This window comes from Oncorhynchus nerka, linkage group LG3, assembly GCF_034236695.1.
Source record: "Oncorhynchus nerka isolate Pitt River linkage group LG3, Oner_Uvic_2.0, whole genome shotgun sequence".
In the NCBI taxonomy this organism is placed as follows: Eukaryota; Metazoa; Chordata; class Actinopteri; order Salmoniformes; family Salmonidae; genus Oncorhynchus; species Oncorhynchus nerka.
This window is the reverse complement of record NC_088398.1, coordinates 15,864,222-15,881,760: the sequence shown is the minus strand read 5'-3', so window position 1 is coordinate 15,881,760 and position 17,539 is coordinate 15,864,222. Positions and strand designations below refer to the sequence as shown.

Sequence of the window (17,539 nt, the reverse complement as noted above, 5' to 3'; positions counted from 1 at the left end):
GGCCAGAAAAGTGCACAGTGCCACACCCACTCTCCTATGCCTTCAACTGGGCTGTCAATCAGATCCGTCTGGTGGCCATCCAACCCATGACACCCTAGAGGGGGTAGCATCCTCTCTGTCAGGCCACCAGTAATGTTATTCTAACTAACACTTTACTAAACTAACAGTTACATGGACACCAGCGAGGTTCACTGTCCCATTGAAGTAGCTTACATTACCTTTCAAAAGTTTGGGGTCACCTAGAAACGTCCTTATTTTTAAAATAATTTTTGTCCATTTAAATAACATCAAATTGATCAGAAATACAGTGTAGACATTGTTAATGTTGTAAATGACTACTGATTTTTTAAATGGAATATCTACATAGGCGTACAGAAGCCTGTTATCAGCAACCATCACTCCTGTGTTCCAATGGCACGTTGTGTTAGCTAAGTTTATCATTTTATCAAGTTTATCATTTTAAAAGGCTAATTGATCATTAGAAAACCATTTTTCAATTATGTTAGCACAGCTGAAAACTGTTGTTTAAGGAAGTAATGTTTTGCGGGTTCTATTTAATGAAGCTGCCAGTTGAGGACTTGTGAGGCGTCTGTTTCTCAAATGAGACACTCTAATGTACTTGTCCTCTTGCTCAGTTGTGCACCGGGGCCTCCCACTCCTCTTTCTATTCTGGTCAGTTTCTTGGCAATTTCTTGCATGAAATAGCCTTAATTTCTCAGAACAAGGCTAGACTGATGAGTTTCAGAAGAAAGTCCTTTGTTTCTGGCCATTTTGAGCATGTAATCGAACCCACAAATGCTGATGCTCCAGATACTCAACTAGTCTAAAGAAGGCCAGTCTTTCAAAAACAAGAACATGACCCCAAACTTTTGAACGGTAATGTACATTCAATGTGGATTTCAATTTAATATGAAATTGTATTGATCTCAGAGACATACGATGTATATGTATGACCTGATAGTATCATCAATCTGTACACTGGAGCTGCCTTCTTGACCAAGTCTCCCCACAAAACAGATTCCTTGTCCCTCTCTCTCTCTCTCTCTCTCTCTCTCTCTCTACTTCTCTCTCTCTCTCTCTCTCTCTTTCTCTCTCTCTCTCTCTCTCTCTATCTTTCTCTCTCTCTCTCTCTTTCTCTCTCTCTTTCTCTCTCTCTCTCTTTCTCTCTCTCTCTCTCTTCTCTCTCTCTCTCTCTCTCTCTGTCCCTCTGTCTCTCTCTCTCTCTCTCTCTCTCTCTCTCTCTCTCTCTACTTCTCTCTCTCTTCTTTCTCTCTCTCTCTTTCTCTCTCTCTCTCTCTCTCTCTCTCTATCTTTCTCTCTCTCTCTCTCTTTCTCTCTCTCTTTCTCTCTCTCGCTCTTCTCTCTCTCTCTCTTTTCTCTCTCTGTCTCTGTCTCTGTCTCTCTCTCTCTCTCTCTCTCTCTCTCTCTGTCCCTCTCTGTCTCTCTCTCTCTCTCTCTCTACTTCTCTCTCTCTCTACTTCTCTCTCTTTCTCTCTCTCTCTCTCTCTCTCTCTCTCTCTCTCTCTCTCTCTCTCTCTCTCTCTCTCTCTCTACTTCTCTCTCTCTCTCTCTACTTCTCTCTCTCTCTTTCTCTCTCCCTCTCTCTCTCTCTCTCTCTCTCTCTACTTCTCTCTCTCTCTACTTCTCTCTCTCTCTCTCTCTCTCTCTCTCTCTCTCTCTCTACTTCTCTCTCTCTCTACTTCTCTCTCTTTCTCTCTCTCTCTCTCTCTCTCTCTCTCTCTCTCTCTCTCTCTCTCTTTTTCTCATCTCTGTCTGTCTCTTCCTCCAGTAGTATCAGATTACATCGGTGTTGAATCCAGTGACTTCACCGTCTGTTCCGTCAGCTGTTTCCTCTGTCTGTATGTCCCTCCCCCACCCCATCCGCCCCTAATTTGGTTAGGGGAGGACAGACATTGATTAGGATGAGGCGGGCAGTGCTACTGTACGGTCCTGCTTTTTACATGGACATTATTCAAATCAACGCTAGCAGCGGGAAACGCCTCTGCCATCATGATTATGATGAGCTGTACTGTGTGTCTGAAGAAGGAATGACCTTGGTATGGTTCTGTGGCTCTATAATGACCATGGACCTAGGGTCGTCATGACAACCTTAGACACCCTGATACAGAGAATATGGATTTGATTGGTCTGACTGGACCATTATGTCCTCCATTGTAAGCCTACATGAGCTATCAACCAGAAAGACTGTCAAACAGTTTCACCCATAGACCTATGAGAGACCGGGTGGGGTTGGGGTACTTCTATCTGATGATGTCAAGACTTATTGTACATGGGAAATGGACCACTAACACAAAGCAGTCACGCCCTACAAAATAAAAACATTATCTCAAAGAGAACAAAGCAATGTCAACATTTTGTCTCTCCAATTTGGAAAAGCCCAAAGAACTGACAGACCTTTCAAATGGTATTTTATTCTCTTTCCATCATTGTAAATTATGCACGCCCGACTCTTCTCAATGCTCTTCTGCATCCCCTCTCACACACCAATGGAAAACTCTGTCAGCGTCTACACAGCCCACTGGAATAAATCGAATCGATATATCGATCCAGTATCTGAAGGAAAACATGTCATTTGGCTCTTGCGCATAGCAGGCTACATGAATAGATGTGATTGTCTTGAACGCAAGTTTCTCAAATATGCGAGGCAAAAGGGAAAGTCACCATTTCACAGTTTGACAGACCTTGACAGTGAAGTGAAGAATATGTTGATTTCAGACAATAATGCGAGAGCAGCTTTAATGCGATCTGGAGACGTAGACACGCCAGAGAACCCGGTTAAACCGATAATCCTAGACAATTCCACACATTGGCTTACACAGACGTACACACGCACACATTTACCACCGAGTTCTTAATTGTAGAGTTACAATACTTTAACAAATGGTAGCTATCACACACCCAATTCACTCTGCATATTGTATGAAATAACATTGCAAAATAGGCCTAAATAGTCTCAAAATAAAAAGGTAGATTAATAGGGTGAATGTGACAGGATAAGTATCCATTCTTTGTAGTAGTTTTCAGTTGTGTTGAATCATTTGAAACAAGCCTTTACTATATTATAGACAGTCATTCAATAAACTGCTTTGATCATTTATCCAAACCATTGTAGTTGTAATTCTGAGCATGTAAAGTTTTATTATAAGGGTTAAAAAGGAAGCCACTACCACTTTCTGTGATAAAACAAAAGCTCAAAGCATAGTGGTCTCATCTCGCGCTATATCATAATCTAATGTATGAAATCCAACCTGACCATTTAATTTTTTTTTTATATGAAACTGCAACAGTTAGACTACAACAGCAGTTCATAATTAGGATGATGAATGGATAGGTTCTTATCCTGGCACCAATCTGGTTACCGCACTGGCCGGATTGGATATGCACGATTTCCCTCATGTTGACAGGTAAAAATGTCGAGACACAAAGAGACAGCGAACCATGAAGACCCAACCGAACTAGTGTGGTCAACGGTTTTGATAATCTGGACACCAGAAAGCTGCCAGCAGCACAAACAAGGATGTCACTTTCATATGGTAATGAGGAAACTTCAAAATAAAAGGCAAAACATTGTAATGTGGATAACTCATTCAAAAGATATTACATTTTAATCACTGGACACTTCTATAGTGACAACAAGAAAATGCAATGAGTAATTCGATAAAAAAATATAAAAAAATATGAATATTATTTGTTGTTGTTTAATTCCAATAATGAAAGAATACTATGTTGACATTGGTATGTTGAGAATAATGGGTTGTAGAGAGATAACTTTTCTACCTGTCTCAGCTAAAGTGGAGTGGAAAATACTCAGTAGTGTCTCTACTAACCAGATGTGTCGTTTTGGATGGGATTGTGTCGTACATACCCAGCAACACAGCTTTAAATAGTCTGGTACTATCCATGGTTCTGAAAACAATTCATAAAAAAATGAACAAAAAAAGAAACACAAAGGTCAACTTTTTTTTGAACAAAAATAAATCTAATTTATTTACAAGTTAAATGTAATGAATATTAACCAGGCTGTTAAGACAGTATAATTAATCACACATTCTGAACAGCAATGGAGAAATGTATTTACAAGTTGTAGGCCGATGTGTGATTCTTATCTATTCAGGTTAGCAGTATACAGCAAAGGCATAGGACGATTACCTAGTTTAAAAAAATTATAACAATGGCAAGATTATTTACAAGTTATTTGGTCATGATTATGGATCAAGGTCAGCAAAGGGTCTTTTGTAGAGTTTAAAATGTACTACAAGAAACAACAAGGCTACATGGCTAATAGAACACAATATAATCAAGCTTTCAGAACAACAATGGAGAACATTCTTTACAAGTTATAGGCCTCTATGGGTTGCTTTTTCAATCAAGGTTAGCAGAACACATTAAAGGTCCATTAACTAAGTTGTCTAAACCAATAACAGAGACAAGATTGAAAGATAATACATAATACAGAGAGGTGTTTATTATCTATCAAGGTTAGCAGTATACATTAAAGGTATATTAACCACGTTGTCTAAACCAATAACAGAGACAAGATTTAATGATAATACATAATACAGAGAGGTGTTTATTATCTATCGAGGTCAGTAGTCATTTTCTGTAGAGTTTAAAATGCATTACGCAGATAACTCAATTAAAACATACCATCGCATGCCATTGTGACAAAGTGTACCCACACTGCCCTCTAATAAGACTGCTTTAGAGAATAAGTACACATAAACACCATTACCGTCTGACTGTTTTCTAAAATAGGGACACCGATGAGGAAATTCATAGTTTAGTGTCACTTCCACCGCAAATCCATACATTGCCAGATACTGTAATTCCAGGTATTTCTGAAGTGGAAGTAGTTTATCCTTTCATTCTCTTTCATATTGGCTTAAGGAATCCATCATTGTAATGGAATGTAATGCAATTACTGCTGCCAACTACAGTATATGTTGCAAATCTATGGCTATAACTGTCCAATGTGACTTTAAGTTCACAGGCACTATCACATGCTCAAAAGCCACCACTTGTGCACCATTCCAGGCACATTTGGTTTAATCTCTTTGCTGTCACAAAACAGACTCTGTAATTTCTGACTTGCAAAAGATGCAAGGGACATTAACACAAATTGTTCCTTCAGATGTGACTTCAAAAGATCATTGTACCTGTCAATTATTCTATCCTTGAACCACTTGTTGTCATGGCTTAATAATCCTCTTTAGTAAGTGGAGATGGAAGAGTTTTGGTTGCCTTTGTTAAGAACTCGATGAGTCATTCTTTGTGCATTTGTCAGAGCACAGATGACTTTTGTCTTTTTGAAGAAAATGTGATACTTTCCCACTGTGTTTCTTCTCTTATGATACCAGATAGAACACAGCTTGCTTCAGGAGTTCTTGGACCTTCTCTAAGGTAATACCATGCATTGCATTGAAGAGAAAGAAGTGGGTGGAGTAAATCAAATCAAATCAAATTTATTGATATAGCCCTTCGTACATCAGCTGATATCTCAAAGTGCTGTACAGAAACCCAGCCTAAAACCCCAGACAGCAAGCAATGCAGGTGTAGAAGCACGGTGGCTAGGAAAAACTCCCTAGAAAGGCCAAAACCTAGGAAGAAACCTAGAGAAGAACCAGGCTATGTGGGGTGGCCAGTCCTCTTCTGGCTGTGCCGGGTGGAGATTATAACAGAACATGGCCAAGATGTACAAATGTTCATAAATGACCAGCATGGTCGAATAATAATAAGGCAGAACAGTTGAAACTGGAGCAGCAGCACAGTCAGGTGGACTGGGGACAGCAAGGAGTCATCATGTCAGGTAGTCCCGGGGCACGGTCCTAGGGCTCAGGTCCTCCGAGAGAGAGAAAAAAAGAGAGAATTAGAGAATGCATATGTGGGGTGGCCAGTCCTCTTCTGGCTGTGCCGGGTGGAGATTATAACAGAACATGGCCAAGATGTTCAAATGTTCATAAATGACCAGCATGGTCGAATAATAGTAAGGCAGAACAGTTGAAACTGGAGCAGCAGCACAGTCAGGTGGACTGGGGACAGCAAGGAGTCATCATGTCAGGTAGTCCCGGGGCACGGTCCTAGGGCTCAGGTCCTCCGAGAGAGAGAAAGAAAGAGAGAATTAGAGAATGCATATGTGGGGTGGCCAGTCCTCTTCTGGCTGTGCCGGGTGGAGATTATAACAGAACATGGCCAAGATGTTCAAATGTTCATAAATGACCAGCATGGTCGAATAATAGTAAGGCAGAACAGTTGAAACTGGAGCAGCAGCACAGTCAGGTGGACTGGGGACAGCAAGGAGTCATCATGTCAGGTAGTCCCGGGGCACGGTCCTAGGGCTCAGGTCCTCCGAGAGAGAGAAAGAAAGAGAGAATTAGAGAATGCATATGTGGGGGTGGCCAGTCCTCTTCTGGCTGTGCCGGGTGGAGATTATAACAGAACATGGCCAAGATGTTCAAATGTTCATAAATGACCAGCATGGTCGAATAATAGTAAGGCAGAACAGTTGAAACTGGAGCAGCAGCATGGCCAGGTGGACTGGGGACAGCAAGGAGTCATCATGTCAGGTAGTCCTGGGGCATGGCTCAGTAAGGAGTCACCGGTACTCTGTATTAAACCCGTTGCCCAGCACAAGAGACCCATTTAAGTTTTGCAGACTCTATTGAGTAATTCCAATAACACATATTTTATTAGAAGTGTATTTCTTTAAATATAGCCTACACAATAGCTTTCGACATGACAGTATTTCTGTAAACTTTTAAAAGAAATGCTGGTATAAACAGTAGAATATGTCAAATTATCCATTAATTTTTTCAGAGGTGGTTGTAATGCAGTGAAAAACAGTTGTACCTCACTAGAGTGCAAAAAAAGGATATTCCCAAGATTAGCATGTCTTTGCAGGGGGCCTCTTGTTTTAATTTTTTTTATAATCTATGAACTTGCTGCCAGTATAATATCCTACTGATAGGAGGATGGTAAACCTCTGGACTGGGTCCAGAGAGAGACTGCGGGGGCTGGGCTGGAGACTGGGAGTGATTTTCATATAATAGGGTGGAGATCGATTTCATTTCTATTCATACCCCATTTACGAAGTGTATTGAAATTATATTTATGAACAAACAACTAAATTACTACTTATAACCATTACATTTACCCCCAACTCTGTTTAAATAAAATGTTTCGATTATATTTTCAGTCCTGAAGTTGAACCTTTAACTGACAGTTGGAAATTTACTGTGAATGTCACGGTTTTCATGTGGTGAAGGAGAGTCGGACCAAACTGCAGCGTGTCGATTGAGATTCATCTTTATTAAACCAACGTAAAACACGACAAAACACTAACACTACAAAAACAACAAACGAAACGATAACCGAAAACAGCCTATACATGTGTCTACTAACCTCTAACAAGGACATCAATACACTCAGGACAATCACCCACAATACAACCAAAGAATATGGCTGCCTAAATATGGTTCCCAATCAGAGACAACGATAAACACCTGCCTCTGATTGAGAACCACTCCAGACAGCCATAGACTTTCCTAGAACACCCTACTAAGCTACAATCCCACTAACATACACACCAAAACCCCCAGACAAAACACACCACAATACAAAAACTCCATGCCACACCCTGGCCTGACCCAATACATGAAGAAAAACACAAAATACTTAGACCTGGGGCCTGTTGCACAAAACTAGGATAAGGGATTAAGCCAGGATATCTTGGTGATCCTGGCTCAATTGATCCGTAATCCGGTTGCACTAAAGATGGATAGGGGGCAGGAGGATATGTTATGGTATAAATTACCATGGAGATTTATTCTGTGGAGCTAGCCTGCTCCAGACCAGGCTAAATTCCAGGATCTATTTAATCTCATCCCTAATGTCAGTCAGCAGTCACCACAAATGGAAACCAATAGTTATTTCACTGCTCACTATACATTGTTATCACATATAACTAGACCCACTGTTATTATTTAAACGTTTGTGATCATTAATTTCAATGATTTTGGATAAAAAATGATTTTTAGATGATGTTGCTATCATTAGATAATTTACAGTTTCCCATAGACTATAAGGCTATATATAAAATGATAGAATATTAGGGCTACAGAGGGGGAAAAAAACACAAGTCATAATATTGTAACCAGTTGTTTTAAAGGAGGACAGATGTGGGGCATTTCGTGAAATTGTACTTCAGTATGGTTTCATAAACAAAGACATGCTGATGTGCCAGAATATTAAGTATCACATTGTCATAAGTATCAAAACAATATGTAGCTTTTCTGCAGAAAGAACCAGCCTCATAAATTTATGACTTTATCCTTTTTCTTCAGTGTGGCCCTAGTACTCTGTCATATAAACAAAGACACATTCCATATGAATATAAAAACACAATATGTAACATTATGTTCCTTTATTGAATAAGGACAAAACAAAGCAGGTAAACCATCAGCTCCTTTCGAAACTGAAGTCACAGTGACTCTACAAGATGGAAAGCACAGAATCCAAGCATATTATACAAAATTATACATACACATTCAAAGGTCTGTATATATAACACACCCTGCATGTCTGCACACTAAAATAAATGCAGGACAAATCCATACACATCAACTGAACAGACAAATGAATGGATGCAGTAGCCTCCCTGCAGCCTTGTATTACACACAGTATACCGCACAAACATCATAAGAGGCCAAATTCGTCAAAAACGAACCCAAAAAACCCAAATTCCTCTGCCACCGCAGGACATATTTAACCAAAATTGAAAGCACACATACTAACTAAAATAATTCAACACATATTGGTCCCTCAGCAGCCGACCACTGTCGTCATCAGGGAAGATTGCCGGATTGTCCCAGTCCATGGCTGGTGGCACTCTGGGGGCCCTCTCCTTCCTCAGGCAGGCCACATTGTGGAGGACAGCACAAGCCACAGTAATATCACATGCCCTAACAGGGCTGACCCTTAATTTGTGAAGGCAGTGAAAGCGTGCCTTCAGGAGGCCAAAGGTCATTTCAACTCTGGCCCTGGTCCTGGCATGGGCATGGTTGTAGGCCTGCTGTGCTTCCTGGGGGTCTGTGAAAGGTGTCAGGAGAAAAGGCTGGCAGCCATACCCCCTGTCTCCCAGCAACACACCAGAGAATTCACCTGTCAACACAAAATCTCATCATTACTACCTCATAAACACAGTGATATTCTTGACACAGCCATGATGGTTATAAATAGGGGTTGTGTGGCTTACCTTGTGATAGATTTCAGAGGCCCGAAAGATTCTGGAGTCATGGACTGAGCCAGGCCATTTTGCCACAACATTGCTGATCACACAGTCAGCATTGCAGACCATCTGAAATCATAAGATGAGGAATATTACACCAATCAATGCACATCACTGGCAATGCAGAGTGTTCGTCAATGGACAATATCAAAAAGTTATGTTCACCTGAACATTAATGCTGTGAAAGGATTTCCTATTCACAAAATCGGCCTCATGGGCACCTGAGGGGGCTTGTATCCTTATGTGTGTGCAGTCCACTGCACCAATGACATTGGGGAAACCTGTCACACAAAGTAATGAGTATCCTACTATGTGTTAACAGTTGTCCTGTAATTTGTAGATCCTCTTACCTGCAATCCTATAGAACTCCTCTTTGATGTCACAGAGTCTTCTGTGGCCAGGGAAGGAGATGAAGACATCTGCTAATGCTTTGATAGCCAGACACACACTCCTTATTGTGCGGCAAATTGTGGCCTTGTTCAGCTGTTCTGCATCCCCCACTGAGTACAGGAAGGCTCCACTAGCAAAAAAGCGCAAGGCCACACAAACCATTTGCTCCACACTCAGTGCATGGCTCCGTGCAGTGCGGTGCTTAATCCTGGGACCCAGTAGTCTGCATAGATACCTGATGCCATCTGCAGAAAACCTGTATCTTTCATATAGATGGTCATCAGGGAAGGCCAGTGGGTCCAACCGGTCCCTGAAGACCCTTTCTCGCCTGAAGGCTCTCCTCAGCACAAGTGCTTCTTCATCCACCACATCTCGCACGAATGGGCATGCCATTGTCAGAGCAGAAAGGAACACACAATTTTGGGCCTTCATATAGGCTAGTGGCCACACCTGGTGGGGGGGGGGTGGGCAAAAGAGGGCGATGCCTTATAACGATGACTTGGTTGTACTGATTGCTGGGAAAATAAAAAAAACCTTAGAAAGATGCCACCGTCCTGTGTGCTCACAATAAGAGCTCATATGTCATGGCTCACTTGACTTTACGAGAATATACCTAATTTTTATTTTGAGCTGTGTCATCTTCTTGGAGCTGGGGAGGAAAGAAAAATAATGATTAATACATTTGTGTTACAGTTAGCATACAGTGTACATTGAAGGCATATCTCACCTCCCTCTCAAGTTTTTTTATTTCAAGGTCCAGTTTCCTAATTGTCCTCTTTTTTATTTCGGACTCCAGTGCAAGATTTTCCATCTTTTTCTTCTTGTACTGAATGTCTATGTCTGCCAGTTCTATTTGGCGCCGGAGGTGGTTGCCATACAACTTTCTGATAGCTTGTGAGCTCTGTGAACACAATACAATTAGCGCAGCTGGAATTTGGCAGGATGTGGTGTCCTTTTATTAATACGCACTATGTTGCCAGGCTGGTTTTCCCACTGTATAGCATCTGGGTCCTGTAAAAGAAATTAGATTTTTTGATTTTGATGAGGACTCCTCACCATTGTAGAGTAAATAGTACTTTCACAGTCTTAACATGATACCTCATGCCTTCTGGAATCCAGAGAGATGGTCTCCTCCTCATCATCGTCTCCATCATGTGCTGTTGCTGCTGCACTGGGGCCTTCACCCTATCACATTTAATCGGATTCATATTGAAGCTAGTAGACAAGACATGCCAGGCCTACAGTATGCCTTTGATGGAGTACTCACTGGATCAGCATCGTCTGGTGCTTGTGCTGGTGGCTCTAACAGGAACACAGTGCTGCCAGGCACTGCAAGGCAATAGGTAAACCAAAGTCAGACAGTCCAAATTGATTCAATATGAATGTGGTTGTATCCCATGTAGAGATGGAAGGACATACCTTGAATGAAGCGGGTGGCATCTTGGGAGGAACCTATGCTCGTCTCTTTCCCCCAGGGATCCCCTCTAAGACGGGCCTGCCTTTATTTAGCTCCAAGGCCATGTCCTCTGCTGGGGTAAGGTCAGCCTTTGGTGACCCACCACCCGTGCCTTGTCTGTGGGTATTCTTTTTCACTGCTAAAACAGTACAGACAATGTGTGAGCAGGCACCTTCTGGGTACAATATATGCTTGTGCTTTGTTAAATATTAGTCAGGGACCATACCATTCTGCAGAATGTTCTTGTATTTGATTTTGACCTGCTGCCATGTCCGTTTTGGCCCGTTCATGTTTAATCTACACACACACACACACACACACACACACACACACACACATTTAATGGAGTCACACTGCAAAAAATTACTTGGTATTTTTGTCTTGTTTTCAGTAAAAATATCAAAAAATTTATCATAGCTTTATACAGTGTGATGGAGTTACTTTACACAATTTCACTCATATCTGCAGTGCATTTCAATTAAAAATTTAACCGTTTCATAATTACAGTACAACTGCATTTTTGGAGATGTGAATTAAATATTTGAATTGTAATTGTGATGTTTCAGCGGAGCGGTGAGTGTGTAATTGTGCACTACTTACGCATTCAGGCGGTCTGCAATACTTTGCCACGCTTTTTCTCTTTGCTTTATCACTGTGGCGGTGTTGCCTTTCTTCTTAATTATATCTTTTACCTCCTCGTATGCCTCCATGAGGATTTGTGCTTCCGACGGGGAAAAGTACGCGGCTCTAGTTGCCATGGTAAATCAGTTAATCTGTGATCTGTGGCGGGGTCTATTTGAGTGAGCCGTGAGCGCGCACCTATCCAGGATTGGTTTCACCTGGCTTAATGAATCCGTGTCTGCTCATCCTGGCTTGGTCTTTGTGCAACCAATTAAGCCTGGACGCACATGTTTTGGCTTCATTGAGCTCAGCTGAGTCATTTATCCCGGATGTCTTAATTCTACTTTTGTGCAACAGGCCCCAGGGGCCTGTTGCACAAAACTAGGATAAGGGATTAAGCCAGGATATCTTGGTGATCCTGGCTCAATTGATCCGTAATCCGGTTGCACTAAAGATGGATAGGGGGCAGGAGGATATGTTATGGTATAAATTACCATGGAGATTTATTTTGTGGAGCTAGCCTGCTCCAGACCAGGCTAAATTCCAGGACCTATTTAATCTCATCCCTAATGTCAGTCAGCAGTCACCACAAATGGAAACCAATAGTTATTTCACTGCTCACTATACATTGTTATCACATATAACTAGACCCACTGTTATTATTTAAACGTTTGTGATCATTAATTTCAATGATTTTGGATAAAAAAATGATTTTTAGATGTTGCTATCATTAGATAATTTACAGTTTCCCATAGACTATAAGGCTATATATAAAATGATAGAATATTAGGGCCACAGAGGGGAAAAAAACACAAGTCATAATATTGTAACCAGTTGTTTTAAAGGAGGACAGTTGTTAAAATGACAGATGTGGGGCATTTCGTGAAATTGTACTTCAGTATGGTTTCATAAACAAAGACATGCTGATGTGCCAGAATATTAAGTATCACATTGTCATAAGTATCAAAACTGTAAAAACAATGTAGCTTTTCTGCAGAAAGAACCAGCCTCATAAATTTATGACTTTATCCTTTTTCTTCAGTGTGGCCCTAGTACTCTGTCATATAAACAAATACACATTCCATATGAATATAAAAACACAATGTGTAACATTATGTTCCTTTATTGAGTAAGGACAAAACAAAGCAGGTAAACCATCAGCTCCTTTCGAAACTGAAGTCACAGTGACTCTACAAGATGGAAAGCACAGAATCCAAGCATATTATACAAAATGATACATACACATTCAAAGGTCTGTATATAACACACCCTGCATGTCTGCGCACTAAAATAAATGCAGGACAAATCCATACACATCAACTGAACAGACAAATGAATGGATGCAGTAGCCTCCCTGCAGCCTTGTATTACACACAGTATACCGCACAAACATCATAAGAGGCCAAATTCGTCAAAAACGAACCCAAAAAAACCCAAATTCCTCTGCCACCGCAGGACATATTTAACCAAAATTGAAAGCACACATACTAACTAAAATAATTCAACACATATTGGTCCCTCAGCAGCCGACCACTGTCGTCATCAGGGAAGATTGCCGGATTGTCCCAGTCCATGGCTGGTGGCACTTTGGGGGCCCTCTCCTTCCTCAGGCAGGCCACATTGTGGAGGACAGCACAAGCCACAGTAATATCACATGCCCTAACAGGGCTGACCCTTAATTTGTGAAGGCAGTGAAAGCGTGCCTTCAGGAGGCCAAAGGTCATTTCAACTCTGGCCCTGGTCCTGGCATGGGCATGGTTGTAGGCCTGCTGTGCTTCCTGGGGGTCTGTGAAAGGTGTCAGGAGAAAAGGATGGCAGCCATACCCCCTGTCTCCCAGCAACACACCAGAGAATTCACCTGTAAACACAAAATCTCATCATTACTACCTCATAAACACAGTGATATTCTTGACACAGCCATGATGGTTATAAATAGGGGTTGTGTGGCTTACCTTGTGATAGGCACTGATAGATTTCAGAGGCCCGAAAGATTCTGGAGTCATGGACTGAGCCAGGCCATTTTGCCACAACATTGCTGATCACACAGTCAGCATTGCAGACCATCTGAAATCATAAGATGAGGAATATTACACCAATCAATGCACATCACTGGCAATGCAGAGTGTTCGTCAATGGACAATATCAAAAAGTTATGTTCACCTGAACATTAATGCTGTGAAAGGATTTCCTATTCACAAAATCGGCCTCATGGGCACCTGAGGGGGCTTTTATCCTTATGTGTGTGCAGTCCACTGCACCAATGACATTGGGGAAACCTGTCACACAAAGTAATGAGTATCCTACTATGTGTTAACAGTTGTCCTGTAATTTGTAGATCCTCTTACCTGCAATCCTATAGAACTCCTCTTTGATGTCACAGAGTCTTCTGTGGCCAGGGAAGGAGATGAAGACATCTGCTAATGCTAATGCTTTGATAGCCAGACACACACTCCTTATTGTGCGGCAAATTGTGGCCTTGTTCAGCTGTTCTGCATCCCCCACTGAGTACAGGAAGGCTCCACTAGCAAAAAAGCGCAAGGCCACACAAACCATTTGCTCCACACTCAGTGCATGGCTCCGTGCAGTGCGGTGCTTAATCCTGGGACCCAGTAGTCTGCATAGATACCTGATGCCATCTGCAGAAAACCTGTATCTTTCATATAGATGGTCATCAGGGAAGGCCAGTGGGTCCAACCGGTCCCTGAAGACCCTTTCTCGCCTGAAGGCTCTCCTCAGCACAAGTGCTTCTTCATCCACCACATCTCGCACGAATGGGCATGCCATTGTCAGAGCAGAAAGGAACACACAATTTTGGGCCTTCATATAGGCTAGTGGCCACACCTGGTGCTGGGGGTGGGCAAAGAGGGCGATGCCTTATAACGATGACTTGGTTGTACTGATTGCTGGGAAAATAAAAAAAAACCTTAGAAAGATGCCACCGTCCTGTGTGCTCACAATAAGAGCTCATATGTCATGGCTCACTTGACTTTACGAGAATATACCTAATTTTTATTTTGAGCTGTGTCATCTTCTTGGAGCTGGGGGAGGAAAGAAAAATAATGATTAATACATTTGTGTTACAGTTAGCATACAGTGTACATTGAAGGCATATCTCACCTCCCTCTCAAGTTTTTTTATTTCAAGGTCCAGTTTCCTAATTGTCCTCTCTTTTTTCGGACTCCAGTGCAAGATTTTCCATCTTTTTCTTCTTGTACTGAATGTCTATGTCTGCCAGTTCTATTTGGCGCCGGAGGTGGTTGCCATACAACTTTCTGATAGCTTGTGAGCTCTGTGAACACAATACAATTAGCGCAGCTGGAATTTGGCAGGATGTGGTGTCCTTTTATTAATACGCACTATGTTGCCAGGCTGGTTTTCCCACTGTATAGCATCTGGGTCCTGTAAAAGAAATGAGATTTTTTGATTTTGATGAGGACTCCTCACCATTGTAGAGTAAATAGTACTTTCACAGTCTTAACATGATACCTCATGCCTTCTGGAATCCAGAGAGATGGTCTCCTCCTCATCATCGTCTCCATCATGTGCTGTTGCTGCTGCACTGGGGCCTTCACCCTATCACATTTAATCGGATTCATATTGAAGCTAGTAGACAAGACATGCCAGGCCTACAGTATGCCTTTGATGGAGTACTCACTGGATCAGCATCGTCTGGTGCTTGTGCTGGTGGCTCTAACAGGAACACAGTGCTGCCAGGCACTGCAAGGCAATAGGTAAACCAAAGTCAGACAGTCCAAATTGATTCAATATGAATGTGGTTGTATCCCATGTAGAGATGGAAGGACATACCTTGAATGAAGCGGGTGGCATCTTGGGAGGAACCTATGCTCGTCTCTTTCCCCCCAGGGATCCCCTCTAAGACGGGCCTGCCTTTATTTAGCTCCAAGGCCATGTCCTCTGCTGGGGTAAGGTCAGCCTTTGGTGACCCACCACCCGTGCCTTGACTGTGGGTATTCTTTTTCACTGCTAAAACAGTACAGACAATGTGTGAGCAGGCACCTTCTGGGTACAATATATGCTTGTGCTTTGTTAAATATTAGTCAGGGACCATACCATTCTGCAGAATGTTCTTGTATTTGATTTTGACCTGCTGCCATGTCCGTTTTGGCCCGTTCATGTTTAATCTACACACACACACACACACACACACACACACACACATTTAATGGAGTCACACTGCAAAAAATTACTTGGTATTTTTGTCTTGTTTTCAGTAAAAATATCAAAAAATGTATCATAGCTTTATACAGTGTGATGGAGTTACTTTACACAATTTCACTCATATCTGCAGTGCATTTCAATTAAAAATTTAACGTTTCATAATTACAGTACAACTGCATTTTTGGAGATGTGAATTAAATATTTGAATTGTAATTGTGATGTTTCAGCGGAGCGGTGAGTGTGTAATTGTGCACTACTTACGCATTCAGGCGGTCTGCAATACTTTGCCACGCTTTTTCTCTTTGCTTTATCACTGTGGCGGTGTTGCCTTTCTTCTTAATTATATCTTTTACCTCCTCGTATGCCTCCATGAGGATTTGTGCTTCCGACGGGGAAAAGTACGCGGCTCTAGTTGCCATGGTAAATCAGTTAATCTGTGATCTGTGGCGGGGTCTATTTGAGTGAGCCGTGAGCGCGCACCTATCCAGGATTGGTTTCACCTGGTTTAATGAATCCGTGTCTGCTCATCCTGGCTTGGTCTTTGTGCAACCAATTAAGCCTGGACGCACATGTTTTGGCTTCATTGAGCTCAGCTGAGTCATTTATCCCGGATGTCTTAATTCTACTTTTGTGCAACAGGCCCCAGGGCGTGACAGTGAAAATAAAACATATTTTCACATGACCCTCCCCTGGTACTGTAAAAAAATGGCACACCCTTCCCCCTCATAGAATTAACTCACAATAATGTTTATGACCGCAACTGTGGTGACCAGGTGTTTATAAACGTGGATTTGGACTTCGTCACTTAAGCATGCTTTTGTGGCACAGTCACCTTGTTTCGAGAGAGATGTGCATGGTGATCACAACGTCATGCCAGGGCAAGCCCTTATTTTAAGTGTTTCTTAAATCCCCTATGCGAAATATTAAGGGTGTTAAAATTATTGGAACCATTTCCTTGTTTGACAGCTAGATTTCTGGGTATTGTGACATCTCCACTGTGGGGAGATTATTATGGACAAAAGTGTGAGATTATTTTTATTTGTCAAACAGCAGCCAAGCATCATCATGTCACCAGAATAAGACCCTGGATATTTATTGAAAGGAGCATTAAGCTCATCATTGTGAACTTTCACCACCCTGTGAATTTCATCACCAACCTATTTCATCTGTAGCCTAATAAACTGCATGCTTTCCCATGACGTCATTACATTTCTTATCTGACATGTACTTTACTCCCAGAAAAAGATTGGATGGAAACCTTACATTTTCACTGCAGCCTAGAGTAGAATTTTGTACTTACTTGAAAACAATAATGCAATGATTCATTGAATTGTGGTGCTGTCGGTTAGTCTAGGTAGGATAACTGAATTGTCCCTAAACAAGATTAATAGGGGAGCTTTTTGAGCTGCATGTCTCATGTCTTCACTGTTCAAATCAAATTGAATTGTATTTGTCACATGCGCCGAATACAACATGTGTAGACCTTACCGTGAAATGCTTACTTACTAGCCCTTAACCAACAATGCAGAGTACAAAAAAAGTTTGCTAAATAGACTAAAGGACAAATAGTAACACAATAAAATAACAAT

The 17,539-nt window shown here is 41.6% G+C and overlaps 3 protein-coding genes and 1 long non-coding RNA gene across 7 annotated transcripts in view; all 4 read right to left on the bottom strand.

Annotated features, from left to right (window-relative positions):
• LOC115106878 (mediator of DNA damage checkpoint protein 1-like) overlaps positions 1-3,417 on the bottom strand; it is a 28,530-nt gene extending 25,113 nt beyond the window's left edge. Inside the window, 1 exon segment of the mRNA XM_065008835.1 lies at positions 3,363-3,417. Coding sequence (XP_064864907.1) covers positions 3,363-3,417 — 55 coding nt within the window.
• Positions 3,418-8,751: 5,334 nt separating this feature from the next.
• On the bottom strand, positions 8,752-11,167 carry LOC135564301 (putative nuclease HARBI1). 3 transcript variants are annotated; one of them, XM_065008829.1, is made up of 9 exons: positions 11,114-11,148; positions 10,962-11,023; positions 10,793-10,879; positions 10,422-10,705; positions 10,308-10,343; positions 9,655-10,209; positions 9,470-9,585; positions 9,272-9,373; positions 8,752-9,177 (listed from the first exon to the last, which is right to left on the bottom strand). In XM_065008829.1, the coding sequence occupies exons 6-9, from the start codon at positions 10,124-10,126 to the stop codon at positions 9,118-9,120; spliced, it is 750 nt and encodes a 249-aa protein (XP_064864901.1). In that variant the 5' UTR covers positions 10,127-10,209; positions 10,308-10,343; positions 10,422-10,705; positions 10,793-10,879; positions 10,962-11,023; positions 11,114-11,148; the 3' UTR covers positions 8,752-9,117. The 3 variants fall into 3 exon arrangements, 2 of the variants coding, with proteins under 2 accessions (XP_064864901.1, XP_064864904.1); XR_010460879.1 differs by lacking the exon at positions 9,470-9,585 and having other exon boundaries at positions 11,114-11,167; XM_065008832.1 differs by lacking the exons at positions 10,793-10,879; positions 10,962-11,023; positions 11,114-11,148 and having other exon boundaries at positions 10,422-10,717.
• Positions 11,168-12,857: 1,690 nt separating this feature from the next.
• On the bottom strand, positions 12,858-14,619 carry LOC135564302 (putative nuclease HARBI1). Of its 2 annotated transcripts, none has more exons than XR_010460881.1 (3): positions 13,932-14,102; positions 13,724-13,835; positions 12,858-13,629 (listed from the first exon to the last, which is right to left on the bottom strand). XR_010460881.1 is itself a non-coding variant. In XM_065008833.1 (3 exons), the coding sequence occupies exons 1-3, from the start codon at positions 14,183-14,185 to the stop codon at positions 13,259-13,261; spliced, it is 552 nt and encodes a 183-aa protein (XP_064864905.1). In that variant the 5' UTR covers positions 14,186-14,619; the 3' UTR covers positions 12,858-13,258. The 2 variants fall into 2 exon arrangements, 1 of the variants encoding a protein (XP_064864905.1); XM_065008833.1 differs by lacking the exon at positions 13,932-14,102 and adding an exon at positions 14,117-14,619.
• A 17-nt stretch (positions 14,620-14,636) lies between these two features.
• LOC135564300 (uncharacterized) lies at positions 14,637-16,594 on the bottom strand. The gene is made up of 5 exons (XR_010460878.1): positions 15,843-16,594; positions 15,579-15,755; positions 15,427-15,488; positions 14,889-15,344; positions 14,637-14,809 (listed from the first exon to the last, which is right to left on the bottom strand). It is a non-coding gene; the product is annotated as an uncharacterized LOC135564300 (long non-coding RNA).
• Between the last annotated feature and the right edge of the window lie 945 nt (positions 16,595-17,539).

Coding starts and splice junctions, on each gene's coding strand:
- LOC135564301 (XM_065008829.1), bottom strand. CDS start 10,126: ATGAAGGCCCAAAATTGTGTGTTCCTTTCTGCTCTGACAATGGCATGC. Junction 9,374..9,469: donor TTCACAGCATTAATGTTCAG/GTGAACATAACT, acceptor TTATGATTTCAG/ATGGTCTGCAATGCTGACTG. Junction 9,178..9,271: donor CCTCTGAAATCTATCACAAG/GTAAGCCACACA, acceptor TTGTGTTGACAG/GTGAATTCTCTGGTGTGTTG.
- LOC135564302 (XM_065008833.1), bottom strand. CDS start 14,185: ATGTCTTCATCTCCTTCCCTGGCCACAGAAGACTCTGTGACATCAAAG. Junction 13,836..14,116: donor GGAGTTCTATAGGATTGCAG/GTAAGAGGATCT, acceptor TTATGATTTCAG/ATGGTCTGCAATGCTGACTG. Junction 13,630..13,723: donor CTATCAGTGCCTATCACAAG/GTAAGCCACACA, acceptor TTGTGTTTACAG/GTGAATTCTCTGGTGTGTTG.